This window comes from Toxotes jaculatrix, chromosome 5 (genome assembly GCF_017976425.1).
Source record: "Toxotes jaculatrix isolate fToxJac2 chromosome 5, fToxJac2.pri, whole genome shotgun sequence".
NCBI lineage: Eukaryota > Metazoa > Chordata > Actinopteri > Toxotidae > Toxotes > Toxotes jaculatrix.
In genome coordinates, this window is record NC_054398.1 from 19555162 (window position 1) to 19583113 (window position 27952).

The following is a 27952-nucleotide window of genomic DNA, read 5'->3' on the forward strand; positions in this document are numbered from 1 at the left end:
CAGCCAGCGGCAACTGGGAAAATACTGGCCATTTTCTGGGATTACTGTTTGGTTTTCGAGTTTTTCCAGTGGAGCCGAGCAGCATCTTAAAATTATTTACATTATCAGTTAATCTAAAGATAATTTCTTTGTCATTTAGTCTATAGAACGGCAGAAAATGGTTAATTTCTGACGATTGAGTTGTTTTAAGCTCTAACAGGAGCCAGTTATCAAAACAGTTGATTAATCTTATGTTTCTAATCACACAATCATTTTACTTTATATTGATAGAATTTATTTTTTGTTTGTTGGAACACCTTACACAGATGTGTAAGAAACCCAGTTTCGCTGTACGACTGCTTTTCATAATTGAAATCCCCAAATCATTCAAACCAAAAATAATCTGTTACTGCTCTGAAAGAAGCAAAGAGAAGCACAACGAAGAGAAACAAGTTAGCGAGACATGACACACTGGGGGAGGGAGGGGTGGTTTGTAAAATGTCTTTACAACACTGGACAAGCACAACACACAAAGACGCACAGTCCATATTAGGGGAAATGGTTTAATTTGGAGACAGAGGCAAAGAAACACACCACACATGAACAAACATTGACCAAAAAAGAACACAGAGTCTTTCGGCTACACACTCCGCTATGGGAAAAAACAGAAAACTCTACACAGGTAAAAAGCAAGGCTCAAACTAAACAGATAGTTAACTCTTCAACTAAGACAATTATCCACACAAGTTGTCGAAATCCTGATGACCATTAAACTATGTGGACAGCACAAATACTAACATGAAACTTACCATTTAGAGGATCCCAACCCCCCCGAAACTGAAACTGATTAACGAAGGGAGGGACATGTAGAGATCCAAGTAAAATCAAAATCAGGCATCTTTTGGAGACAAAAACAAAACCAAAAAAAATTGCTTGACACCACCAAGAGGCCAAACTCAAGACCTGGTCAAGGCGAGGCCACATTGAGAGGCCAGACAATTTTTTTTTCCAATATAGATTTTTTTTTTCTCTTTAATTTCCAATATAAAAAGCTTCACTGGTACAAAATACATATGAACAACCAGTTGTAGAAATTGGAAAGCCTGTGTATTTCATATTCTTTTCTTTTTCAAATCCCACCCAGTTTCAAAAAATTGATATTGACTGAACAGAAAAAAAAAAACAACTACTGTATGTATAATACAGATCACATCAAGATGCACCCACTTTGGCTTTCATCAAGACAAGACAAAACATCTATTAAATTATTGGTGGAACATGAACAAAGTCCTACCGATTATCAGACAAGAAAATAACACAGGAAAAGATTTTCTTCTCTCTCTTCTTTTGGATCAGGACAATATCTATAGAGATGCAAAGCTACCACACTGTCAAAAAAAAATAGCACTTCAGAATATGAAAACAACAGAAGAAAGAAAGTGATTGTTAGAGCTATAACAGGATTTGCGATGGAAGCCCCTGAAGTGAGTCAAGTTCTAGTTGGGACCGCTGTGGACTGTACATTGTGCTTTTTTTTTTCTTTTTCTTAATTTCATTCACAGTAACACTTCAACAGACTCTGCAGATTTCCACAGACCGGCAATCATTTCAGTGTTTGACACACAATTTTATCACTTTAAGATCCTAACATGGCTCCCAAGTAGTCTTTTTTTTTTAATCATTTTTTTAAACTCAAGTTTTAGCTCGAACTTTATTAAACTCAAAACAAATTCCCTAGCACATCAGATCACCAATTGTTTGTCTCGCAAAGTGTTACAATAGATGTGTTCACACTCACTAAGAAAGAGGTTTAACCTTCAAATGTATAGGGAAGTTTATTGTTTATCTACAATTTTTTAACCAACTGTTCAAATTGAGTACATCACAAAACACATTTACCAATAACTCAACACACAGAGTGGGAGGAGGAGAAGGGGGACATGAGCAGGTGACAAGAGCTTTCATGACACTGGCATAAATAGACAAAAAAAAGGCGAACTGCAGCAATCTCTAAACCAAGGCCTAATAAGGATGTGTAGGCAGTTTCTAGACGTATATATGGCACTTTGAATATTGTATTGCATTTGGATAGAAAAAACACACTGTAAAAAGCACATGCCCATATTAAAAAGTGAAATCAGTGGTACCTTGAAAGTTTTGGGATTATAATCACACACAACATTCTGCAAAAGTGATTAGCTCCCACAATTGTGCTTAACGTTTCCCTACAAAACTACACTTTCCTCGAGCACTGTTTCAAATTTGGTACCTGTTACTTTTTTTGTGTTTTTTTTTTTTTTTTTTTTTGGAATATTCATGTATTTTGAGAAAAGAAACAAAATCCAAACCAAAAAAGTCAAATGGTGACAATTGTGTCGTAATCCTGTGTGAGTGTCTACTTTCACACACAAAAAAAACCCTGAGTTGACAACTCTTCAGCGCCATCAGGTACGCAGTTTTAGGGAACCCTTCTTTGGGGGGTGAAGTGGTTGTTATTTTACCAGGGTTGTATCAGCAACTTGTAGTACAACAGACAAAATACCACCCCGATAAAAAAAAGTGTAAACTTTGTGCTGAAAAAAATGGAATGTATTTGTAAACCAACACTATTGTGGTGGACTTAGTAGTATTAACGTGCTGTGCATACTGCTGTGTACGACTGAAACATGACACTGAAAGTCACTTAAATGAACAATTAGCAAAAAAACAAAAATAAAAAGCAAGTGTGTTATGTGTCTATAAAATGTGCAGAGTCCCACAGGCCGTGTGTTTGTGTGTCCAAGTGATCTCTTCTTCAGGGGCTCCCACATTTGCAATCACAGGAAGTGTTGTGGGTGTGTGTGTGTGCGCATGCGTGTGTGTTCGTGTAAAGAAACCTAGATAATATTACTACGGGAAAGAATGTTGTGTGAAATCAAAAACACTGAGTTTGACACATGGGCACTTTAACAACAAAATAAAAACAAAACAAAAAAGAAACATTGTCTGGCATCTGTATGATTAACAGACATTGTAAATCATCATGAGGCATCCAAACTAAACCAAAGTGAAACATCAATTAATTAAATTATTTATGAGAAATTCACAGAAAGTCAAGACGTACCGTGAAAATCGAACACTAAACCTTTCTTTAACGCAGGGAAAAAAAAGCCTATATACTCAAAATGTGACCCTTTAAAAAAAAAAAGTACTTTTTTCCCTAGAGGTTGAAATTACAATTAATGCAGAGGAATTTTTGACTTAAAGTGTTAATCTACTAGGAATGACCCTCAAACGGTCACGCTGATCAAACTAATTTTAGTCCTCTTTAAAAATGTAATACACTGAAGACCCCCCCACCCCGACACAGATGACATTACAACATAATCTACAAAAAACCCCAACGTTTTGCCTGGGTTCTTGTTAGTTAAACCTCTATAGATTCAATGGTATAAAATATAGGTAATCTAAGTGTGCATTTAAACCACAGATTGTCTATTTGTGAATCAGTTCTAAAAAAGTTGACTCATGTAGGTAGTCATTTCTCTAAACAGAGCAAATGTACCTTTAATTGTGCCATCAGTAGTTCAAAAAAAGGTAAATACACTGGATAGTTTTGTAAATGAAAAGAAAATATATTTTCAAATAGCCTTGGTGTGAATCTTCACACTGCCCGCAAAATGTAGAGATCATTACAGAGCACTGAGAGGGGTTTTACTGGTCAGACTTTCAAAAGTGTTGGAAAGTGGTCTGAAGCATGTTTTTTTTTTTTTTTTTTTAAAGAAGCCAACATATTGCTAATGGCACCAAATAGCACAGCTGTGTGCCAATCCCTGTATTCAACTTTCAAGTGAACTATACTGAGAGAGGTAAAAAGAAAGCAACATAAAAAAAAACAAAACAAAAAAAAGCTAAATTAAAAATAAGAAATCCCACAGGTTTTTTTTTAAAACATTCGCAAAAACAAAAAAGGTCTCTTAAATGAATTCAACGTAGGTAAGTTTTCACATTGATTTGCTTGACCTCTCTCCCACCTGTCACATTTCTATACAGAAAAAAAAAACAAAAACAAAAATTAATATACATGCAGAAAAATCAGGTTGAGCTAAGGTCAAGGGTCAGTGGGTGGCCAGGTATTGGTCAGGCGAGCTTAGAGAGACATCACAGACAATGGTGGGATGATGAGGCCAGGAGTTTGGCTTGGCTTTCAACATCATGAAGACATGCTAGGCTAATGATGAGCAAACAGGCATGGAGATTTGTTCTAAAAAAGGAACAAAAACACGAAAGGAAGAGAGAGAGAGAGGGAGAGAGAGAGAGAGAGAGGGAGAGAAGACAAAGAGGAGATAAGAGATAGTTAGGGGCACAGCACAAGAATCGTTTAGCCATGAGGCACAAAAACCAACAAAAACAATGCCAATCACCACATACAGTAAGGACAGTGCGGTAAACATTTCCCCCCCGCCCCATCTCTCCCAACACACAAAAACAATACACAGATTTAAGGAAGTGACACCACCAGGACATATGGCAGAGACTCCAACATGCACAAACTGTATACTTGGCACCCAAAGAGATCCATCTAGAGCCAGTCCCTTGTGGGAGACTTGGAGGATGGATGGAATGACTGGAAGAGGTTGTTAATAGAGAAAGAGCGAGGTAGCCTAGCTCAACATGGCTTAGATAATGATACGACAGAGAGGGGAGAGGGAGAGGGAGAGGGAGAGAGAGAGACAGACAGGGGGAACAGAGATTGGAGAATTTAGAGTGCAAAAGATTTTCACATTAAGAATGACACAAACTCGACAGACTACATGTAAAGAAGCCAAACACGGGTTGAAGCTCTGGGCTCGGGGGTCTACGTGGCCTGGCTCCAGCCCTTCAACACAACAACTGATCCTTAGTCAACCTGTCTAGCTTGACCTCAAGGCAATGAAATGGCATGGAAACACACCTGATGCTCTCCACTAAATACAGTGACACAAAATACCTCCAGCGAACACTGACTCCAGTGATAGTCATAAATAATCATATACATTAAAATATTTAATTCGACTCAAATTACATGAGAAAACCGCAGGAATGAAATACAGTAAAATGTGGAACGATCATTGCAACCATTTTTTTTTTTTTTTTTTTTAAGGAATAGCGCAAGTCTCCCTCCTGTGGTGGGCTCCTTTCCCCCTGCCCCACTGAGTCTCTGCTGTGGTGACCTTGGCTGGAGGGTGAACTTACCCTAGCAGTGCTAGCATTAGAGCTGGGGAGGGGGGAAGGCCCCGGGGCTAGGATCAGTAGGGTTTGCTGTCGTTCTTGGAGCGCTTCAGCTGAACCTTCAGCCTCTTCATTCCGATCTGGAAACCGTTCATGGCCTGGATGGCAGCTTGCGCAGACACAGGATTGTCATAGCTGACGAACCCTGGAAACAAAAAATGTAGAGGATGCTTGTTACATGCATGTAAAGAGCAACTTAACACCATGTTTTAGCTTCAGTACTCTCATGCGTGAGGACTGACTGTTTGTCTCTGATTAAAACATTACTAAATTACACAGTATTGAAAAATACTTGAATCCTGAATCTATTAAAGCAGAGGCACCAAGATAATAATCTATATAAACAGTACTTCTGTGTTAAATTGACACAATTATTTCTGTGAAAATACCAGTCTTCAATAACACTTCAGCTGTATTCAATGAATGGTATTCAAAGAGACGCTGCAAAGAAAACAAACGTGTGCATGGCTGTTGCTTGCACTACATCAAAGCTGCCTCAGCATTATTCAAAATGGAGCCCAGTAAAAAATCCAGAAATTTATAGTGGCACCATGGCAACCTCATATTCTGCACACAATGCGCCAGGCTGGCAGAACATATCAGTTATAATAAACAGGCATTCAGAGACCGGCAGCGCCAACACACTTACCAAAGCACTTGCTCAGATTGGTCTGTTTGTCAATGAAGACTTTGGCAGAGACCACATTTCCAAAAGGCATGAACATCTGCAGAAGATCCTGATCCCCAAACTCCTGGGGCAGGTGGTAGATGAACAAATTGGCGCCCTCTGGCCCTACTCCATTTGGTAAGCAAATCAGAAACTCAAATTAGATACAAATTTAGATGCAACTGAAAAATACATGTTCATGAAATGATGTGAAAACAGACTGAAACAAAGGGAGAATTAACAGCACAGAGATGTGATGCCAGAGTGTGTTGATGTGCTCTGGGGATCTTCTCACCTTCCTTCTGGCTACCAGCAACGCTCTGCTGCAGGAGAGATTGGCCATAGAGGGAGGGCAGGGCGGAGGCTGTGTACTGCTGCATCCCTGAGTAGGCCTGGGTCAGAGCGTCCATGGAGCTGGCTGCTGACCCATTGGCCATGGAGGCTCCCAGGCCTCCATTCATGGCCCCCATTCCTGTACAACAAAATCAAATTGATGGATTATACACACTCATGACCCAAACATTTTGTGCAAGTTGTAAGAAGTCTGTGCCAAATACGTCAGCTGCATTAAATGATTTTGACCACGAGGGGGCAGAAAGACAAACTTAGAAATACAACCCTTGGACCGTCAGTTATGACTAAAGGCAGAGATACACATTAGGACTGCTGAGCCAATTATTAATAAATAATCTGTGTAGGTTTCAGACCAATAGCAGCTTTGTGTTAAAGGGTATCAGTGAGACAATGAAACAGAACCCACAAAGGCCTGTTTGAGTGTAGTAGACTCATAAGTGTGATGATTTATCAGTAGTTTATAATTCTATGCGACAAGATTTTACACCTAGTGGCGATTGTGAGTAGAAACATGGCTTTCCTGTTATAAATTTATCTACCAAGCAATCCCACTTGCACTTATCTGGCCAACCAACCACTCTGACATTGTAACATTGTGTTGTAGCAGAATGGTTAACTTTATTTTTGCCAGACAAACCTGCATTGAATTAAGTTTTGTCTGAATATGTCCTAAGCAAACAATTGCCTACTTACACATCCAGCAGATACAAAAATCACCTAATGGAGATTTAAAGTTAGCAACAGTGTAAAGGTGACATTTTGTAGCATTTAGCTAGCAGGAAGGCGATTCTCACCACTGACGCTGCTGGTGAGAGCGTTAAGGTTGTTGAGGCCCACAGAGGTCCCAGTGAGACCCTGCAAGGTGCCCAGAGATGCCAAGGTGTTCATGGCAGCACCGGCACTGGACCCTGCTGTTGAACCAGCTGTTGAGAGAGGCGATTAAAAGGAAATCTGAGTTACCACAGGAGTGAGGTGCTCATGTTTAAAACACCTTATATTAGTTGAAACGTCTGGCATCTTAGCCACAAATCGTTATGGTTATGAGAGGATGACACAGCACTGTGGTGGCAGTTAAAAATCTGTCTCGTAATGAGTAGAGGTCATTACCGCAGGAGCAATATGCTAAACTCAGACAGATGGAGCCAATGTATATTTACACAGATTAAAAGGAAATGGGGGCTCTCATCAAATTTTATATGTGGGTGATTAACTCCCATAAAGTCAATGAGGAATGGCTGATGACAGTCAGGCAAATAGCGGATGAGGGAGGTTTGCAGAGCAGTTGATAGGAACCATTACAGCAGCAGGAGCACTTACTTGTGAACATTTTTATCTCAATGGATGAGGACTTTTATAATTAGACTTACACTTAAATATTACATGTGAAGATAAACCAAGAAAACAGACACAGGTTAATTTACCAATTAGCCAAATAACCCAAACAAGGTCAAATGCTCAGCAAGCAAAACACATCCGTAAACAAGTAATCTAACTGAACTAAAATAACCGTGTTCACCAACACTGCCATGGAGTTTGACACCTGAATGCTTAATACTTTATATACAGCACATGCATATACTACAAATTGAGCTTATGTTAGTGTCTAATTACCTGGACTGGCCAGAGCTCCCAGGGCTCCACTGCTTGTAGACAGGGCGTTGGTGGAAGTCGGGCTTCCAGAACTCTGAGCTGCAGCTGCTGCAGCAGCTAATGTGGCCAAGTTCTGCAGCTGAAGGGGATTCACACCTGCAGGGAGAACAAAGAAACTGAAGTGATTATCAAAGACTTCCAAATTTATGCTCATGTTCTTGCAGAGAAACGCCTTTCCAAAAAGTCTTGGAAGGAACGTACTTCTCCACAATACAAGCACAGACAATAGATCTTTACGCAGCTAAAGATGTGATGTGCTTCTAGGGTCATCAATTAAAAACATGTTCCTTGCCTCCTCTATATGTGGTTCTTGCAATCAATCTCACTACTTTCCATTCACTCTTACTGGTCAAGATGCTATCTGAAGCATCCTCAGAAAGTTTACATTCATCTGTAGCATTATTTTGTTTTTCCATCCACATTTAAGCCATTACCTCTGGTCACTTTGATCTTTTTCGCACGATAATGTCAAAGCACAGTGATAGCTTTAGGTTAGTCTGAGGGTTGTACTAGAGTACTTTCTTAATCCCAATCAGAAAATGCAGTATTAGTTTCGTATTAGACATGAACATTTATTTTCACATTAAAATAAAAAAAAATCTGCCCCCCCTGTAGTTATAAAGCAGCACAGTGAGCGCTTTAAACATGGGCCATTATTCCTCACAGATCTATTCTTTTTTAATTTGACCAAGTCATGGTGATGTGCTAAGTGTTTGTCTTTAAAAGGGCCTGCACAGGCCTGGAATAGCAGCACGGATTATTAATGTGCCTCTCATCTGAAAGAGTAATGTGATTTACGGTACTTAAACCCATGTGGGCGTAGAGCACTGAGTCACAGGGTTGGTGACATGAAAATTGTCGGCTTGTTCATGTATAGAGGACGGCTTAAGAACAGTGGTCTCGACATCTGAAAGGATGAACTCACCTCCTAGCCTCTGAATACCATTGAAAGTGCCTTGATTACTGGTAGACGTGGCTTGCTGGAGCAACTGTTGAAGACAAAGATGGAAAGACTGAAATCAATAATCATACAGTGAATGCATAATTAGGTCTTGATTACCGGTAAAATCTCAACTCAAATCTCAAATTTGTGGCAGGGAAAGACAAAAATGGATATTATAATACTGACTTTAATATACTCATTATCTTCTAATATTTAAGGTGCAGTTCTGTTTATTTTTTCATCTGATTCTTAGGAAACTGAATTTATTGCTGAAAATCACTTTAAGGTGCAGCAACAACTTGACACAAAATTTATACATAACCATATTTTCACACTGTCTGGTTTAAGGACCTATCACCAAATGGCAGATGTCATATTTTTGATGGCTGCAACATCCCTCCATTTCCCCTCATTCAAACTTTATGTGATATTTGGATTGATGAGATAACAGCTCATCAGCCACTACATAAAAGTACATGCAATTATCTCAATATCTCCAAGTTTTCCTGCCAGAAACACAAACAGCTCAGCTGTTCATGTTGTGAACATGTTTAAGTCACATGCTCACTGGCTCCAATTCAGAGTGGGCACATGCGAGTCACATGCCTGTGTCCTGCAGCCAGAACACAAACTGAGTGAGACAAGATGTTCCTATTCTGAGCCAAAGAAAATCAATTCATAGTTGAGGTCTGCACACTGTGTGTTATTTCAGATTATTATCTTCATTTGCATTCTGCTCCATCGTACTGTCTGTGTATCAAGCCTGAAACAAGGTAATAGTTTTGATAATTTAATTACTTTTTCCAAAAGGTTTGAGGTTCTCTGTACTGTAGACAAAATGGCTGCTGCACTTCCATCCAGAGCAGCCACTGTCACTGTTTACCAAACAGTAAACAAAAATAGGGTTGCCTGTTAATATGATTCAGTTTTGGTTGAGATGTTCATACATCAATCTAAACACCTCATGATGTTACAAACAATACACAACCACAAACTACATCTGACTCCGTTTACACAAATTTATTGCAAACCTCCCAAACATCACATTTATTACCCGTCTAATGTTTTGCCTTATAAGTATGGCTTTATATTGTCCAGTACATGAGTTTTTTTTTCTACCTGTACTTGTACTTTGTGAGACCCATAAAGTCAAGCTGAACAGAATAAGAGTACATTTTGCAGAAACTGAATTTATGCCATATGATAATACAAGGGTAATTGTACATCTCAGCAGGATTGTATGTTTGAGTAACACTTACAGCCAGGTACTGCGGTGTGAGGGTCCCCAGGCCAGCCAGGTTTCCCCAGGTGGAGGCGCTGTTGAGCTGCTGAATCTGCTGTACTAGCTGCTGCTGCAGGCGCCGCTGCTCCTTATCTCTCTGAGTGTCGGCAAACTTCACCACCAAAGGTGAGGAACAGCCCTGAAGCAGTGAACAGGTAAGAGATGTTAGACCGGTTCAGAAACACATGGAAAAACCCACAGTTTATTTACCAATGCAAGGACACAGTCATTGCAAGGAATCTTTAAAAAAGAGGGAGGGTATCATCTATGCCTCAAGACACTTCTTATGCCTGTTGCATTCATATCAAAGCTAACACAAAGAGGACATCTGCCATGCATAGCTGAGCCAGGCCACATTCCAAAAGGGGCACAGGACAATGCTGCAGACAGTGAATCTTTTTAGCACTCTGAGGAGCTGAATCGAGCCCACAGACAAGCAGACAACAGATGGAGACAACATTTAAAAAAAAAAACAAAAAAAACAGACATTCAAACGAGGATATGTCAGCGGATATTAACAAGAAAAATGCATTACAATACACACAATCTCGCAAACACACAGCCACATACTGTTCAGACAGACGCATGGACACGAGGCATGCGGTGCAAAAGTATTTTGAGAGTTGATAGCCAGACAGGGACCAGGCTGGACAGGGAAAATGGCTTCTGCACCAGCAGCACCTCCCATGGCAGCTGAAAACTGGGAAGGTTATGATATGGGGAGGAGGGGGAGATAGGTGGCACCACCACTGGGGCCTGTGTTTAATCTGGTAGGAGGAGTGTTATGTTTGGTTGGGCTCCTAATTAGACTTGGTCTGATGCTTCACTAGGGAGCCTCTGACCTGCTAGCTGTCAAATTACTGCTGCTCCACTTCCACAAAGACTCCACTGGCTACATGAGGACACGGACCCAGTTTTTGAAGAAATCTAATAGGGTGGCTGCTCAGGTCTAGAGTGATGCTTTGTTAACCTATATTTGATGGTGCGGGCTCTTTTCCCTGTGCTCCATAATATAGATTGATTATAGTAGACTGTGATGGCTAGGCTTTAAAATGTTATCAGAATCAATAAATGAGATCCATTTAGTCCAGCCCAAAATTAGAGATGACAGCTATTCTCGTTGTGTCCTGCCATGTCCTGTTAACTCTGGATTCAGCAGCTATGTGCGAGGCAATGCTTCAAGTTTTATTCAATTATTTTGCAGATGACAATGTAATTTTGTAATTAGCAAGAGTGGTTTTGGAAATGACTTGTGATCTGTGATGAATGGACGCCATCTGTTCTTCATCTTTCCAACACAAGGGGGCAGCAGAATGTAAGTGGGGGGAGGGAGGGAAATGAGAAATAGGTGCTAAGGGGTACAGTACCTCCATAGTCTGAGAGTGATGCATGGTTTTGATTGCATTCTGTGCCATTGCCCTGGTAGCAAATGTGACAAACGCACAGCCTGTAGGGGGGGAACAATAGGAGAGGGGGGGAGGAGGGAGGGAGGGACAAGAAGAAACAAAACAAGACAAAAGGTTTGGACAACTCGTTATGAACCCCAAAAAAACACATTACAGTACAGAGAATGGCAACTCCCAAGCACACAGAACCACCCTCACTGGTTAGCACATGGAGAAAGAACACAACAAGGAGAACAGTAACACGTGTCACATGAGCACAGTGATCGACAGATTAAATTGCCACCCAGAGAGGCTTGACTATGTGGTGTCATGGTGAAACAGTCAACGTGATTATATACACGTAAAATGCACACATAAATACACACTGAAAGGATTTGATCAGCTAAATTATTTAAGATTTGCAAACATCAGGGGGGGGGGCATATGGTCCATTCCAAATTGTGATTGCACTGCGTACATTTACCAGAAAAAAAGCAGAAATTAACGGCTGACTCTTGCTGCTATGAGGTTTTATCATGTATACATCCGCATGAGAGCCCTGTGCTGCCTGCTATCTGAGGCTTTATGCAGCAGAGAGCTATGTAGGAAATGCGGCGACAGGCTAATTCCAGCCTTTGTAGAGTGTGATGAAGGAGGCGGTAAAGGAGGAGCTGAGCCGAGCTGAGCCGCCTGCCAGCTGAGCCCACGAACACCAGCAGCCAGCGGTTGCCAAGGCGACGGGCTATTGTGCCGGACAGCAAGTGCAGCGGCCCTTCACTGTGAGATGTGGAGGCTGAGTGTCACAGTGACGGAAGGATAGACTATGGGGATGGAACGGGTGCCAATGGAGGTGAATAGCCCTTGATTTGGGGGTAGAGGGGGTTGAAATGAACAAGTAGGGAGGGGCCTGTATAAATATTTGATGAGAATCTGTACTCTGGCTACACCGAAGGTGGCGGCCGCAAGGCCAAGATCACGGTGCCTACACCTACCTCTGCTCTGACCATCTGGTCCCCGGAGAATTCTGCACTCTTCGATTTGTCCAAAAGACGAGAACATCATTCTGACCTCGTTCTCGCCATATTTCTTTGAAACCATACCGATGAAGAGTTTTCTGTCTTCTACCGCTGCAGAAGGATGAAAAAAAAAAAAAAACAGCTATTCAGTTAAACCTGAGCAATTATGGAGCCATGAAAGCAGCAGTTACATCAGGCGCTAAATCTTGCACCTCTCTTTTTCTTGTTCAAGCTCCCTCCTCGTCATGATGCCACATTTTTTGCCACTCACTCGAAGTGCCAGCCTCTTGTACAAATCTCTGCAACTTGCAGCTTTGTTTTCTTCAATGTCTACTTCTCTAGACCGATAACTATATCATCCATTTGTGCTCTTCTCCAGATCCCCTCTGCCTGGTCTACTCCTCTCCCCTTGGTGCCTTTAAAGCCCTTAATCCTCCTAACCCCTGACACTATATAGAAATTATGTATTGCTGCACATTCCCTGAGCCAAGTCCTCTTCAGGCCTTCATGTCAACATTAAACAGAGACACAATCCAACCCCTGCCTCTCTTTTAAAAACCTCACACCCCATTTGTCATGGCTACATTTTTCCTCAACGGCCATCTCTGTGTGCTCCCATCCTTTGGCTGGTGACACCCTGCATTTCAGATGAATCCACTTACCACTTGTTTTCTCACTGTCAGCGGGTTTCATCTGGATAGGATGATGCATCTGGAAAAAAGGGTAGAGAAACAGTTAACACCGCACCTGTCACCATTATTAACTACGTAGGTGCTCGATCTTGTTATCTCTCATCACAAGGATATCTATCATATTTTCACATTAGCCCCCCCCGCCATCTTCAGGCATTTCTCTCTGCCTCCTTTTTTACTCTCTCACTCTAAGACCATCATCTCTCACTACAGCCAGATCCTGGAGGAAGTGTCTATGAGTTGATGGCAGGGATCAAATTCTCCAGTATCCAATTTCACTTCTAGCTGTAGTGTAGACTTGTGATTGAACTTATCGATTCTTCCTGTCAACATCCCTCATCTTCTTTAGAACTGTTATACGGAGATGGCTGACAAGCGAGCAATTTCTGCACTGCTTTCAAATGCACAGTAGGTCTTTCAGAATTTGATATAATACTTTTTTCTTAACCCCTATACACCATCATATTACATACACATACAAGGTGTGGCAAATCTGAGCTGTGAAAACTCTCAGTTGAGTCAAGCTAACATCTCTGAACACGTCGCCATGTTTCAAGCTGTGCTCATTATGCAGGAAGTGGATGCAGAACAACTGCTTCAGGATCTGTCATTTCGAGCCATTTAATGAACACTTTTGTCCAAGGCAATTCACAGGACTTCAAGTGAACGTATTTTTAGCACATTTACTGACTTGAAAGAAGAAATAAATCTAACCGTGCGATGCCTGAGCAGGTTGTGCTTATGAAAAGTGGTGGGTTTGTTTTTGACAAGCACTAAAGAGAAGCAGACAGATGGCCCGCTCAGTATGGGTACTGGCTAGCGTCACTGACCAAGGAGAGCGAGGCACAGAAGGGAGAGAGAACAGGAACAGGGAAACAAGCTTTTCCACTATCACGCAAACCAAACTCAGTCACCTGCAGTCAATGCCAGTAACAGTATGACCGGGCATTGGGATTCGAGAGCTGAGCTGTTAGACCACACTTTATTTGAAATGTCTGGTTGATTGATAGTCCTCCAGTGAAGAGCGCCAGGCCTGTATACTCAGCCCGCTACACTCATTTATCAACCTGGTTCAATATTTACCTGTAACCTCACTGACAGTGGCTCCTTTTCCAATAGACTGGGTTATTGATTTAATCGACAGCTGGAGTTGTTTGTTATAGATTTAATTGATTGGACGGAAAGTAATTTAGGATTGTGTATAGGCTTGGCAGATTTGTAGAGGTTTAACAAGCAATTGCACTTATTCCAGTTGACTGGTCTTTAATCTCAGTAGATAAATCAGGTGAGGAATTAAAGGGGAAATGTATAAAAACTGGCCAACTGTCCAATTCATCCTCCAAACAAATAGGAGGCAGCATATTACAAGAAAGTGGACATGGGAAGATATAGTAGTGGCAGGAGTAGAGGACAAGACACGAAATGTTGGGGAACACAAGGTAGAGCAGGTAGAGTGGCAGTATCAATAGATGAGCTTGGATGAGACAGGACGGGCCAGGACTAGCTGGCTAGCATGCTAACTTTAGTGAACATTTCTGTAACTCAATACACTGATGTCTTTAACATCACACCGAAACTGTTATTTCTTCATACACTGATGATAGCCTTAGCTAATTTTTGAATGTTTTAAACTAAAATATTTACATTTTGCCCCTTTAAAAAACCATGCTCACTCTCCCCAAGCTCCACTGTTAACAAGACTTCAACTCACCTACTTTTTTTTTTTCGAACTTTGGGAAATAAAATGTAGATGTGCATCAATGATTCATGAAGACAAGCATTAATAATTTGTTCCACTTTGTGGCGATCAGGTCCTGTGCCACAGTGAACAACCTGCTGCCTGGTCAAGCACACTTTACCTGGTACCTGGGTGGGTGTGTTAGGTCAGATTATCAATTCAGTGTGTTGGGGTTGAGGGGGGGTCCTCAGTGTGGTGTTTGTGCATAGCGGGGGCTGAGATATTTCTCAGGCCAGACAGGCATTCAGTGAGCCGAGAGCTCATTATCGGTCAGCACACTGCTCACAGCCTGCACCAGGGATGTAGAGGGGCTCAAGCAGCTAAAAACGGCCCATACTGTGCTTACTCACCCCACTTAAGGTCTTTATGTTGTGCAGTGCATTCTGGGCCTCCAGTGCAGCTTTTCTTGTATAAAAAGTTACAAAACAGCATCCTGCAGAGAGAGAGAGAAGAACAGGGACAAACAATGGGTGGGGGGAAGGAGACAACCGGCATTAAAAACGCAATGCATACATGCTGTAAATGAAATACCACAACTACTGCAGAGCAGAACAGAAGCTGAATGGATAAAAGTATGTTCTTCACATGTCACATGTTAGAAACACGTGACAGGATATTCTTAGCACCAATTGCTTGATGGTGCATACAGCTAGGAGCTGTAGGAGCTTGCAGCGAGGAGTAATGAGATAGTAGAGGGCTGTTGTGTGGCATGGTCAGAGAGATGACGACGGGGTTAGATAGCTGTCAGGACACACTGATGCGCAGTCCGCAGGTCAACACAGCCTGGGCAAGCCAGGGCACAGTACCAACACATCAGAGAGAGTGATGCCGCATTGCATAAGAATCCAATCGCACTCAAACATACATAGAAGAGGCATGAAAACAGCACAAAGAGGCAAGAGGGAGCAGGAGTGAGAGCGAGGAAGAGGAATCACAGGAGGAGAGAGGTGGTGGGGGAGGGGGATGAAGAAAAGAAGAGCGGGGGAGGAAAAAAAAAAAAAGCCTCTCATCCTTCCGTCCCAGCAGACCGCCAGTGGCGTTCCAGCCTGTCAGTTTCACTGGGCTGGGGAAGTGGAGCACTGCAGCGTCTCTGACCTACATAGTGTGTATTATGCTGTTACTGGAGCTCCCAGGCCGCGGGGAGGGCTGTTGAACTCTAATATGCATCAAGCTGCTCTCTTCTCTCTCACAACCAGCTGAGTTCTCTTTCTCTGCTGCTTAGCCCTGCCTCCAATTTACTGGAGCTAAATAAACCATCCAGAGAGGCGTGATAGTTATCAGATGATTTTTTCATGACCTGCAGTAGACGTGACCTAAAAACAGCCGCAAATCTGATGGCTCCTCAATAGATCTGTGGCAAAGTAAACAACCAAAATGGAAGTGGGATTACAGCAATTTCAAAGAACAAATCAAACAAAAGCAAGATTGATGACATAAGAAGGGGGTGAAGGGTGTATTATCTGCCATGCAAATAAACATAAGCGTGATAGCATCAGCCTGTTGTGCTCTGATAAAACTGCCCTCACTTCTCCCAGTAGAAATACGACTACTGGGAGAGGAGCACGGCAGTTGATGGGTGTGGGGGTGCCACTGCAACAAATTCACCTCACACAGACTGGGTGAGGCAAAGACCGCTGTGATCAGGCCAGATTATCTATTAGAATACATTAACATTGCATTAACATGTCAATAGGCCATCACAGCTGACACTCTGCCTAGAACAGGGGAGGGCTCTGCTTTAAAAAAAAAAAAAAAAAGGATGGGGGGGGGGCTTTGAACTCTTCAGCCTCCCAATGAACTGCACAGTGTTTGCTGCATATTTATACACACAGCATAATAAGCACCCTAGAGATTTTCTGGTATACCTTTGAGCACACTCAGGATTAGTTGGCGATGTTAGATGTGTTTTTGTTAAAAAGCCTGATCATGTGGATTTGAGTACTGTCCTGGTTGTGTTGCTCTTAGGGCTCTGACACACTACAGGCTCTTTTTGACCAAAGAGACTGAGTGAAGTGAGAAACCCAAGGAACTAAAACAAGATCTAAAACCCGAAATACAAGTTCTTTTTTTGCAGTCCTGTTTGTGTTTGTCCCCAGTAATTTACTTATAACAGTTTAAAAGCAGCATCTTGACTGAGACAAAATTTTGGTATGTGACAAGACAACACAGAGTCATAATGTTCTTTGTAAATTCCTGCTATGCAACTGATGTTTGTATGGATGCTAGAAAGGAGACAGAAAGACTATAAACGCCAGAAACAAAGGTGACTCCAAAGTAGTGGCTTTGTCAGTCTGTCTTTTGCTTGTGAGTGGCAAAAAAAAAAATAAGGATAAATTGTTCATTGGGTTATTCACCTAGATGAACAACCAGTCAGAGCGCACTCTCTCTTAGACTGCCTCCACTGACAATTTGACAGACTCAATCAGCAGAACAGGGGCGGATAAGGGCCAAATAGTGCCAATGGTTCTGAACACATCTAAAAAACTACGGGCGCTAGTTGGCAAGAGACCTTCAATGGCTTGGTGTGTGAGGGCCACAAAACCACTGTCTAAGCATTAAACGTGGTCCCACCACACTAAAATCCAAGAGTGGATTAGTGCCTTTAGCCATAGTCAGTCATCCAACCATCAAGGGAATTGAAATTTGGCTAACGCTGTAAACTCAGGACAGTTACATCAGGAAAACTGTCGTGTACTTTATTCACCTACAGTTAGTTACAAGAGACTGAGCACTTCCAGTGGCACTTTGCAGCTGTCTGCGGACAGCAGGCTTCCACTTCACAGTCTCCTCTAATTGCAACCTTAAAGGAAATCGCAGTAGAGCACCATTTCTAAGGTGAGCACACTGATGAACGTCTTAATGGAAAATTGCAGTTGAGTAACACTTTCTTCGTACAATACTGCTTTTACACCAGCATGGTGATGAAGAACTAGGTCAAAACCTAGTAAATGGCTGGGCTGGGTATGGTCAATATGTGAAATTGAGTAAGTTGAAAACTGTTCTGAACCTGATGTATAAACACTACTTTCAATGAAGACTGCTTGAAAAGTCGCTAAATGAAGCTGGATGATGCAATATTATAATTAGCATATTCATGACGTCATCGCCACTTAGTTGCATTCTGCCTGAACGGTTGGTAAATCTAGTGACAAAGGAGCTGATTGGCAACACAGCCTGTAAAAGCCTAGCCCTGATGATATAATAGAAACTGCGTGAGCCAAATGATTTTGAAAGAGCAACGGCCAATGGGGAAACTCCCACACTCCGCCACCCAATGAAAGATGTAACTGCATCACATAGTCAGACAGTCAGCGACAGACATTTGCATTTACAGAGCCGGCCCCGCTGTTACGGTCAAGCCAAAAATATTTCTATAATGCAGCGTTATGAAAAAAGGTGTTATTTTTTAACCCTGAAACAAAACACTATTGAATCATCTCATCTGTAGGCACAAATATAGCTGCATTGCGTGCACAGACAAGCAATGTTGAGCACTGCCTAAGGGGATTGAACTGAAATATGATGGTAGATGATGTGGCAATAACAGGGCTTTGTGTATTGCGCTTGTCCACTAAAAGCCAGGCAAATGCCGGTCGAGCACTTTGGAAGGTAACCAACCAATATTTAGTCTTATTATTATTTATTATGTCCTAATTTATTATTGCTGTGACTAACAATTTATTTTATATCAACAGATTAATCAACTAATCTACTGTATATTTAAAAAAAATGCAGGCAAACCATTTTCAAGAGTCTAGCATCAAATAACCTCTGTGGCTTGGTAGAATAAACAATCACAAAAGATTTTATGCTCTGATGGTACCTTTGCTTTGAGGGGGATTCTGGGTACGATCACGGAGGATGTTGATCTGGTGAACAGCTCCGAAGGGCTCAAAAAGCTCTTTTAGTTCTGTTTCTGACCAGGAGCGTGGGATCTGTCCCACAAACATCTTGATGGAGTCTGGGTCTGGCTGGTCCAAATGCTCCAGCGACCCGTTCATCTTGCTGCCGTTGCTGAGAAAATTTAAAAAAAAAAACAAAAAAACAAATCTGTAATTAGTACACAAGGGTTTGCACAAAATTTCTGAAGTTTGAATGATGGGTCTTGCATTAGGTTCTTTGAAGAAGAAATTCATAAGCGGGGCAACAAATTACAAGATGACAACACTTCAATATCAAAAACAATGTGGCAATACTTTGGGCCTGACCTTTTGCCTGATATCTACACTGTAGATTAGCATCATGGTATTTAAGAAACAAGTGCAGTTCTTTATATACACATTATGTATTTCACTTTAGTAGAATAATCTCAAACATGTCTGACAGGTAACAGACAGCCTTTAATAACTGAAAAACAAAAAGCCACAACTGGCTGACTTTCATGTGGGACTTCAGGAAACCATGTGTGGAAACATTCAGGGGGCACAACTACTAATATGCTTAAATACAGTATTTGATGAAAGAAACTAAACTGCAGGAACGCAGTGTTTTTAACAGCTTACAGACGTGCTGCATTGCGTCTGGTTTTTATAGGTGAATCCATTTCGGTCAAGCTGATGTTCAAATTAATGCAAACTTTAGTGTCTCCTCAGCCTTGGGCACTTCTGTTTAAAGAGGTTTTAATCTAATTTTGATGCCACAAATGGCTCCAGGAGATCAGAAAGATGTTATGGCAAGTCACACAGGTCTATCAGACTGTAAGAACACCAGTGTGTTACTGAGAACATTAAACCACAAGGTTACAAAAACATGCAAAACCAGTTGGGTCAGGACTATTTGTCAAAGTAAAAACATCAGTATTTTCCAGGTTATGAAAACAGATACATAAATATTTGTTTAGTTTTTGGTTCAGTCTTTCAATTTTATCAGTTTAGCTTACAAGTTACCTATCAAATAACTGGATTTGTTGTTATAATAATCATGTTAATTCCAACAATAAAAATAAATTATTCAATCTCAAGTTGATGTGTGACGGGTTTTCAGAATGACTGTGTCACTGGGTTAGACCAATATCCAAAACATACTGAATTCAGGCTAAACTGCAATTTATTAGATGGGTTAGACACTGTGCCTTTTAGATTAGTTAAGAAATTGTGTTTTCTTAACTAATCTAAAAGGTTACCTTTTTATTTTTATACATTCCTAATTTTCTATTAAGACGTCAAATGGTTTACAGAGCACAAAATTCTTGGCAGTCTGGCTATTTAATGGGTACACCAATGTGGATGCAGAAACAATATATTGTTTACAATAACGGATGGTGTAAACACACTGAATTGTATAGTCAACAACATATCGAGCAACAATCTGGGTGATTGGGGGTAGTAGAGCAATGGTGGAGAGGAGTGAAATACTAAATCGTGCCATTTTCCTTTGAGGCAAGCCTTAGGGACAGAGAATCGATACAAGTCTACCTACGACTACAGCACCTTTGTCTTACTCCCGCACAAAATCAAGCACATAAACATTTCCTGACAGGGGCAGAGGCGCTGGAAACCAGAAATGAGGTCACAGCAACAGACATCCACGGGTACTGAGGCAGAGAAATCATGTTAAACACAAAGCATCACTCCCAATACACACTGTAGTACTATAGAGGATCAAGAAGGGCCAAGGATCAAAGACAAAAAGTGGAGACTATGGTGCACATACCGGCCCTGAATTCTTTAAAAAAAAAAAAAAAAAAAAAAAGAAAAGAAAAGAAAAAAACACTGTATGAGTGAGACTGACAAAAGATAAACTAATGTAGAAACAATTTTACACACAGACCTTTGGACGCGAGCCATCCATCTCTTACAAATTGAGCCCAGCCGTTCCGCAGAAACACCAAACTCCTTGAGGGACTTAAATGACATGCTAACAAATCACACTTCAGTTCTTGTTTTTCTGAAATCCAACTCCACGCCTTGGTATGAACTCGGGTTTTTTTTTTGTTTTTTTTTTGAGACTGTCAATACATTCGAATGATGACATATAAACTGAAAAAGGCTCCACTGAAACAAAAGCCTCTCCACCAAAAAGGGGTGAGTGCCCCCCTCCCACCAGCTCCGACAGCTACACAAAAACAGCACTGCAGAGCTCTAAACCTCCAAGAATCGCTGGTTAGCAGACAGAGATTTTGCGGTACATCTCCTCCTCAGGCGCTTTGGCGATGGTACAGAGAGTAACCTACAGCTTCTTCACCACAGCAGGGAACAATCACATATTGTTCCCCCATGCTGGAGAACACTATTCACCGTTCCTCTACAGCACAATGGGCCAAGTCAGAAAGATGCTTTGGAATACATCGAAGGCTACGTCTGTTAAGGCCACAGAACTGGTGTGTGAAACCATTTATCCAGTTTTGCCAGTGACACTGCGACGCCATTTTGCCGAGGGCCCTTTGATGAAATCTCACTGTTAAAACGGCAAACCTCACTCGAAAAACTGGATTTGTGTCACAGAATTGAAAAACACAGAGGCTCAAAATAAACTCCCTTTTACATTCATTAAACTCCAAAGCCCCCTGCAGCTGAGCACTGTCTCGTCAGCTTAGGTGACAGCTTCAGAGAACTGTAAATGCAATAATACATTCTTTGGCCTTGCTATCCACCTCCACAAAAATGACAGTTTTAATTACTGCAAAAATGTCTCAATGATTTTGAGAAATTCAAGTAATAAAAACTGGTTGATTCAAATTGTCTGCCTCAAAGCATTTATATATAATAGAACTATACTGCACAGTGAATACAATACAATGCACTGTCACACTAAGAGCTGTACTGACCACTAGAGCTGAAACTAGAGGAAAGTGAAAGCAGCAGCAGGATTGGTAGAAAAAAAAAAAAAAAAAACAACAGACAGTATTTAAGCTTTCAAGTAAAAGTGCCAATGCTGCTACTGCTACAGACTAAAAGAAATGGTTCAACATTTTGGGAAGGACACTTATTCACTTTCTTGCCAAGAGTTAGATGAGAAGATCGATAGCACTTTCATGTCTGCACCGTAAGTATGAAGCTGCCACAAGTAACCAGTTAGCTTAGCAAAAACACAAGACATGGGGGAGAAACAGGCAGCCTGACTCTGTTTGAAGGTTACAAAATCCATCGATCAGCCCCCCTAAAACTCAGGAAATTACTGTGCCTGGACAAGAAATAGTCCACCTCACTCTCAGCAAGAAACTAAGCAATTCCTTTACAAGCCTGGTAATTAACTATGACCAACCCTGCCAGCTTAACTACTACAAAAGTGACAGCTGCCTACGGGGATCGGTGTCTGCCAGTAGCATATCAGTTTTAAGTGTCACCTTCTGATATAGTTTCTATGGTGGAACTAGAGAGTCAAGCTGTTTAAACAGTATACTGTTATGTCAATACTACAATGGCATTTTGCCAGTACAAGGGTTCTGTCAACACTGTCAATAGTTTTCACAAGAGTGAGTTTCAATGAGTTTCATAGAAAACTCTGTGGGTTTAGTAAGGTCAGAGTAACCACAACACTGTTTCAGTCAAGACACGTTACTGCTGGTACTTTTAAATTTTTTTTTTTTTTTAGATTTAAGCACCATAAATGAAATTTAATTCACCTCAGACATACACAAAATGTTTGCACATTATCGATAACGGTACTGACTTAAAAAAAATACTAAAGCTGATTCTGTCAGTATTTCCCAGCTCTGCTGCCTACACCACCCAGCAGAGTGCTCACAGACGGTAGTGATGAAGTCTTTTGCTGAGCTTCCACAAACAGCCCTGCGATGTGGCAGCTCATCATGCTCCAAGACGCCCTGCAGCAGCTGACGAGTCATTCAGAGCCAGAGCCACGACAGTTGCATGCTTACTGCTGCACCACCCATAAAAAAAAGGTGATTTATCTGGACCATGTGCCTGTCCTGTTGGTGAGCTCTGACCGCGCAAGTATGCCAGAGACACCTTTGCTGTGCCCATAATAGAAAGCCAGCCAATTCGCCTGCTAACATACATGATTTTGAAAGCTCAGCACTGTGTTTGGACGACACTCATCCTTAAACCTCCAGGGGATCACACCAGCAACAAGTCACATGATTTTGTTTTGTCACCACTGCTGACGGAAAACAATTTCTTGACGCTCGTCACAATTTGTGGTCAATTGCATTCTTAAAAAGCTCTGCTATACATGTATTTTTATAATTGCTAACTGTATTATTGTCACGTGGCACTTTATTTATTAAACTATCACAATATTGCTTTAATCAAAACACTGATCAAACAAGTATTGTTAGTGCAATGTTACACATAATGCTGAGTAGCTTCCCGTTATGAATAATAGGCTAAAACTTGTTTCTCTGCCTTGAACTGTTTTGGCAACCAGCAGCACACTGCTGTCACGCTTTATTGGGGATAAAAAAAAGTCAAAGTTCACATGGACACACGTAATGCTTCTGAGAAAAGAGGGAAAAAAATAGTCAACTGAAACAGCTGTTTGCTAGTAATACCCTCAAAAAGAATCATGAGATGTTTCTTCTTTCAGGAACCAGTGGCCTTATAAGCTGATTCAACAGGACACAGAATGCCTCTAATGCCTTGGTAATATCTTGACATCTGTCAAGTAGAACACAAGGGCTCTCTCTTCTAACTCTATTTTCTCCACAACTTCACAAAGAGGAAGAATATTCTTTGACGGTCTGAATAAGGTTTCACAAGCTTAGAATAAAAATACCCTCATGATAGGCTTGAAGTTGTAACTTAAAAATTGGCCACAGAAAACAGGAGCAGGATTTACAGACCTTTTGTTGTACGTCCCTTGTACGACCTGTGGACTTGTACCCAGGTTTGGAAAAAATAAAAATAAAAAAGACAACCAAGAACGGATGTCTCTTTAGGCCAGAAATTGAGGGACTATGCATCATTTGATTTCCATACCACATGGTCGACCCTAATCAGCACACTGTGATTCTGATGAGAAGTTATTAAGATATTTTCCTCCTGGCGTTAACTCCAATTCAGCTCAATATGGCTTGATTTCATTGTTGCATTTCCCCTGATGAAGACAGACATGTTCAATCAGCCTCTGAATGGGCTGCATGTTAACAGACGGCCAGCATCTGATGACAAGGCCCGCCCCATTAGCCCCATAATCACACCAAGTGTCCCTGGTGATTATGGATGACGTTGCTAAAGTAAAGCTTGCGTGAACGAACAGTGAAACAACCGATGAAATAAAACTCTGCTCACACCCCTGTCAGCGTCAGATGTCGCATGAATCTAAATCTTCAGGTACCGGGCAGCAGCCTCACCAATGCATCTCAAATAAAGAGAAACAGCCCACTAAAAGCAGCAATTACACTTGATTACTTTGACAGAGTGTGCTTACTGCACTGGCTTACTCAGTCATCCATTATCCTAACCTGTGATAGGCAACAGAATATTCTTAAAACAAAAGTCTACTTACTAAACATGTAATATTTTTGCTTTCAGTTTATATCGACAAATATCACACATTTCTCCGTGGCTGTGTCCAAAATCATTCCCTGATTCACTACTTCTTATGAGGACACTCGGTAGGTAACACTAAAGTGAGCAGTGAAATGAGATTTCAGCCACTTTTTTAAATGTCATGTTGCATCATCACTGGCAGATAGAAAGTCACACAATGGCAATTTTCTTTCATGTTGCAATACTGGAGGCTCGTTGATTATCATGTATTTGATTGCCTTGCAGTGTGTAGTACTACTTATCTTGAGGGGAATCATCTGTGTGTTTGCCATTTAAAAAAACATACCGTTGTTAAAATTTTTGAGGACACTAAATAGTACATAAAATTCACACTCACAACTTGGGACACTCAAACAAAATGGTTGACAATAAACATAAACTATGTATGCACTAAATAATGAGCTTAAATAATGATTTTGCACATGTCCAATAAGTGCACAGGAGCTCTCTACTTCACAAAAGTATCAATATAAAAGAGGTTCTCTTGTTGTCACATCCCCTCAATCCAATCCATTACCGCTACTCTTGAATTGTCCACTCAAGAATTGACCCCCCCCCCCCCCCCGCGCAACCAATCAGCTGATTCCACTTCATGTGAACTGCGGGTCTAGACTTCTAACTCACAAACACGGCCTGACCTGGAAAGTGCATAATCTTCAAAACATTATGCCAATTCATATCCAATTTTAGAATCATAAGCTCAGTTTATTTTGCTGCTTCACCATACCGCTTGTGTAGACTTTGGTTAATAACGCACTAGGCACTGACAATTTTATGGACATGGTGGGTGCATCTGGTCTTATGTAACTCTGTCCCACAATATCTTTTGTTTGCAAAGTTTGCAGAAGAATTTGCTCAACCTTCGATCACACCACCCCACACTGGAGATAGGGCATGTGATTATGAGCCCTCCAAGGCAATGTGTGCAGCTCTACGACAGCCAGTCTTGTAATTATTGCTGCGCCAAGCTAGCAGCAGGAGCTGAGAAACAGGTGACAGGCTAGATCAGAGCCCTCCTACTCTTGGCCTTCAACATCTGGCTGTATGGCACTCTCCCACCACCGCTGCCACCCTCACAGCAAAGGAAGAGAACAGAACAGCTGGTCCGAGCAATCCCCGGACCCTGTGCCAAGATCCTACACTTCACACTGATCAACAGCTCCCCGGCCACAACAAAAGGGATCACCGTGACGCTTAGCTTACTGACATAGCACTATTACTATGTTGGCTGCCAAAGGATCACGCTTAAGCCCTGGTAGTCACTCTCACTGTCAACAATCAGAGGGATAAATCAATCAAATACAGCTGGGACAAGCTCTAATCACCAGTTCACTGTTGCCAAGTTTCACAAATGAGATATTATTTTTAAAAAAAAAACAAAAAAAACTCCAAAAGTGTGAAATATTAAAATATTTGAAACCACAAATTAAAACATTAATTTTCACAACCTTTCCTCTGGATGGATATAATTACAGGTAGTCCTGCAACTTACAATTATTTTCATTAACAGTTAATCTCTCACTTATTTCTCAGTTAACTGATATGTTGTCTGGGCTCAAGAACATTAAAAAATAATGAAAATGCCCATAAAAATTTCCTGAAAACCGAAGGTGGCCTTCGATTCACTATCACTTCAATAGAAAAGCAGGAAATCCTCACAATTAAGAGGCTGGGACTCGGGAATGTTTGGTGTTTCAGCTATAATCACAGTTAAAGCTAAAACGATCAGTTGATTAATTGATTAACTATAAGTTTTGATGAGGTCTCTGGTCAAGATTTGCTGTTTTTCTTTGTCAAACATTCTAGTAAATTAAATAATTGGGGGTTTTGGACTGTTAGATAAAACAAAATGTTTAATTAGGTCATCTTGTGCCCTAGGATATTGGGATATGCATTTCTCACTGTCTTCTGATGTTTCAAAGACCAAACAAATAATTGAGTAACTAACTGACAGATTAATCAGTTGTGAAAATAACTGTTCATTGACCCTGATCATTGCAGAAGAAAATAATTTGTTAAAGATAAAAAAAAAATGGCTCAAGAACAAACCTTTCAATCACACATGCCAACCACTGGGACCTAATTTTAATGAAAAACTAATTTTAAAAATGGTTTAAAGAACTAATCACACCATGAAATCAAGGGGCACGGCCCATTTTGTTGCAAAATACAGGCAGCACTCCTGAAAGCGCAGACATTTAAATTTCAAACAGTCTTGTAAAAGCAAGCTGTGGTTTTGGGAATGTCTTAGTCAAACAGGATTAGCTGATGTTATGTCGAGAGGACAGGAGCTATAATATGAACCTCTGTGCTTGGTCTTTTTCTCCCTTGTTTACATGCCCTGTCACAAGATTTCCATTAATGGCTCAATAATGTAGGAAACCACGTGTTTGGTGCCATTAAGTAAGCACTCTGCATTCAACATGGAGGGGGGCACTAGTGTCTGAGAGCTGCAGCTAACGATGTGTGAGCTAGCTCGGCAGCTAGCGGAGACAGCCCGTGTACTGCCTACAAACAAGGTTCACTTGTGCTGCTGAGTTTTTGCCACTAAAACAGAAAAAACAAAGAGATATTAGATCGGCAACATAATGTATTATTAGCAAACTTAAGTACAACTTAACAGGATAACTCTACTCAACGCAGTTCCCGTTCAAAACCGTTCATTACTGACCGATTTAACACCTACCGTTTGACGAGCACACGCCAACGTAAACTTATCCACTTCTAAATAACTAACTAAAGCGCCACACAAGACGGTGGTGCTGTGTTGGAGTGGCACAAAAAAGCCACCCGGGCTGCTGTTTTTAACAGCGAATCTATGGTGTTTTTCCGAGCTGATACCGAAACGTGTGATCTCCGGAAGCACATGTCACTTGACTATTGTAGCGCCGAGCAAACTGCGTTTTCTAGCAGTCACTCCGAGCAGGACGTGTTAGCCCAGAGGGTGTGTGCTCAGCCGTACTTAGGAGTTGTGTTACGTTTACTTAACCGACTTCTGTTGTGGTTAGACCCGTTTTTATCTAAGTTGGACAAACTACTCCAACTCCAGGTGAGCGTACCGTACCATTAGCAACGTTAGCATCCCACTTGCCAACAGAGCTAACGTTAGCTAACTCCCAACTCGCCCTTAACTGTGTGCTGTTGTTTTTTTTCTTCCTCTCTAAAAAACACTCACAAAAGCTCAGGCTGCTCATGAGATCGCAACACCGATCAATAGTTGGATTACTTACATTGTGTCGCTCGAAGTCATTAAGCGACTTTCCGTGAGAGGGTGGAAATCTAGGTTGAACGCCGAAGTCATGCTCAAAACACCGTCTATCTAACAATGAGAAGCGACGTCCGCTCACTCACAAGAGGCTCAACTCCTGCGAGACGGCGAGAAGACGAAGCAGAACAGGTGCAGGGAGGGGGCGTCTTCTTCAAAACTGCATGAGAGAGCGAGGGAGAGGGAAAGAGAGAGAGAGAGAGGCACTGGTATCCGCCTTATTCCTTCCTCCTAATTTCTCTCTCGTCCCCGACTGAAATAAATTCAGGCACGCCGCTG

The 27952-nt window shown here is 41.4% G+C and overlaps 1 protein-coding gene across 4 annotated transcripts; it reads right to left on the reverse strand.

The window, feature by feature from the left end:
* Window positions 1-1449: 1449 nt before the first annotated feature.
* Window positions 1450-27942, reverse strand: LOC121181588 (CUGBP Elav-like family member 2). 4 transcript variants are annotated; one of them, XM_041037546.1, is made up of 14 exons: window positions 27639-27942; window positions 18780-18970; window positions 15307-15389; window positions 13189-13237; window positions 12503-12637; window positions 11493-11572; window positions 10103-10264; window positions 8826-8889; window positions 7862-7996; window positions 7045-7173; window positions 6192-6368; window positions 5879-6022; window positions 5194-5374; window positions 1450-4222 (listed from the first exon to the last, which is right to left on the reverse strand). In XM_041037546.1, the coding sequence occupies exons 1-13, from the start codon at window positions 27707-27709 to the stop codon at window positions 5247-5249; spliced, it is 1548 nt and encodes a 515-aa protein (XP_040893480.1). In that variant the 5' UTR covers window positions 27710-27942; the 3' UTR covers window positions 1450-4222; window positions 5194-5246. The 4 variants fall into 4 exon arrangements, with proteins under 4 accessions (XP_040893480.1, XP_040893478.1, XP_040893481.1 ...); XM_041037544.1 differs by having other exon boundaries at window positions 5879-6025; window positions 27639-27941; XM_041037547.1 differs by lacking the exon at window positions 27639-27942 and adding an exon at window positions 27095-27212 and having other exon boundaries at window positions 5879-6025.
* Between the last annotated feature and the right edge of the window lie 10 nt (window positions 27943-27952).

Bases quoted from the DNA above. Each gene is read 5' to 3' on its own strand.
- LOC121181588 (XM_041037545.1), bottom strand. From the start codon at position 27,709: ATGACTTCGGCGTTCAACCTAGATTTCCACCCTCTCACGGAAAGTCGC. The intron at 10,265-11,492 runs GTACTGTACCCC...TCACTGCTTCAG, and splicing joins ATCACTCTCAGACTATGGAG to GGCTGTTCCTCACCTTTGGT. The intron at 8,890-10,102 runs GTAAGTGTTACT...TGTCTTCAACAG, and splicing joins TCACACCGCAGTACCTGGCT to TTGCTCCAGCAAGCCACGTC.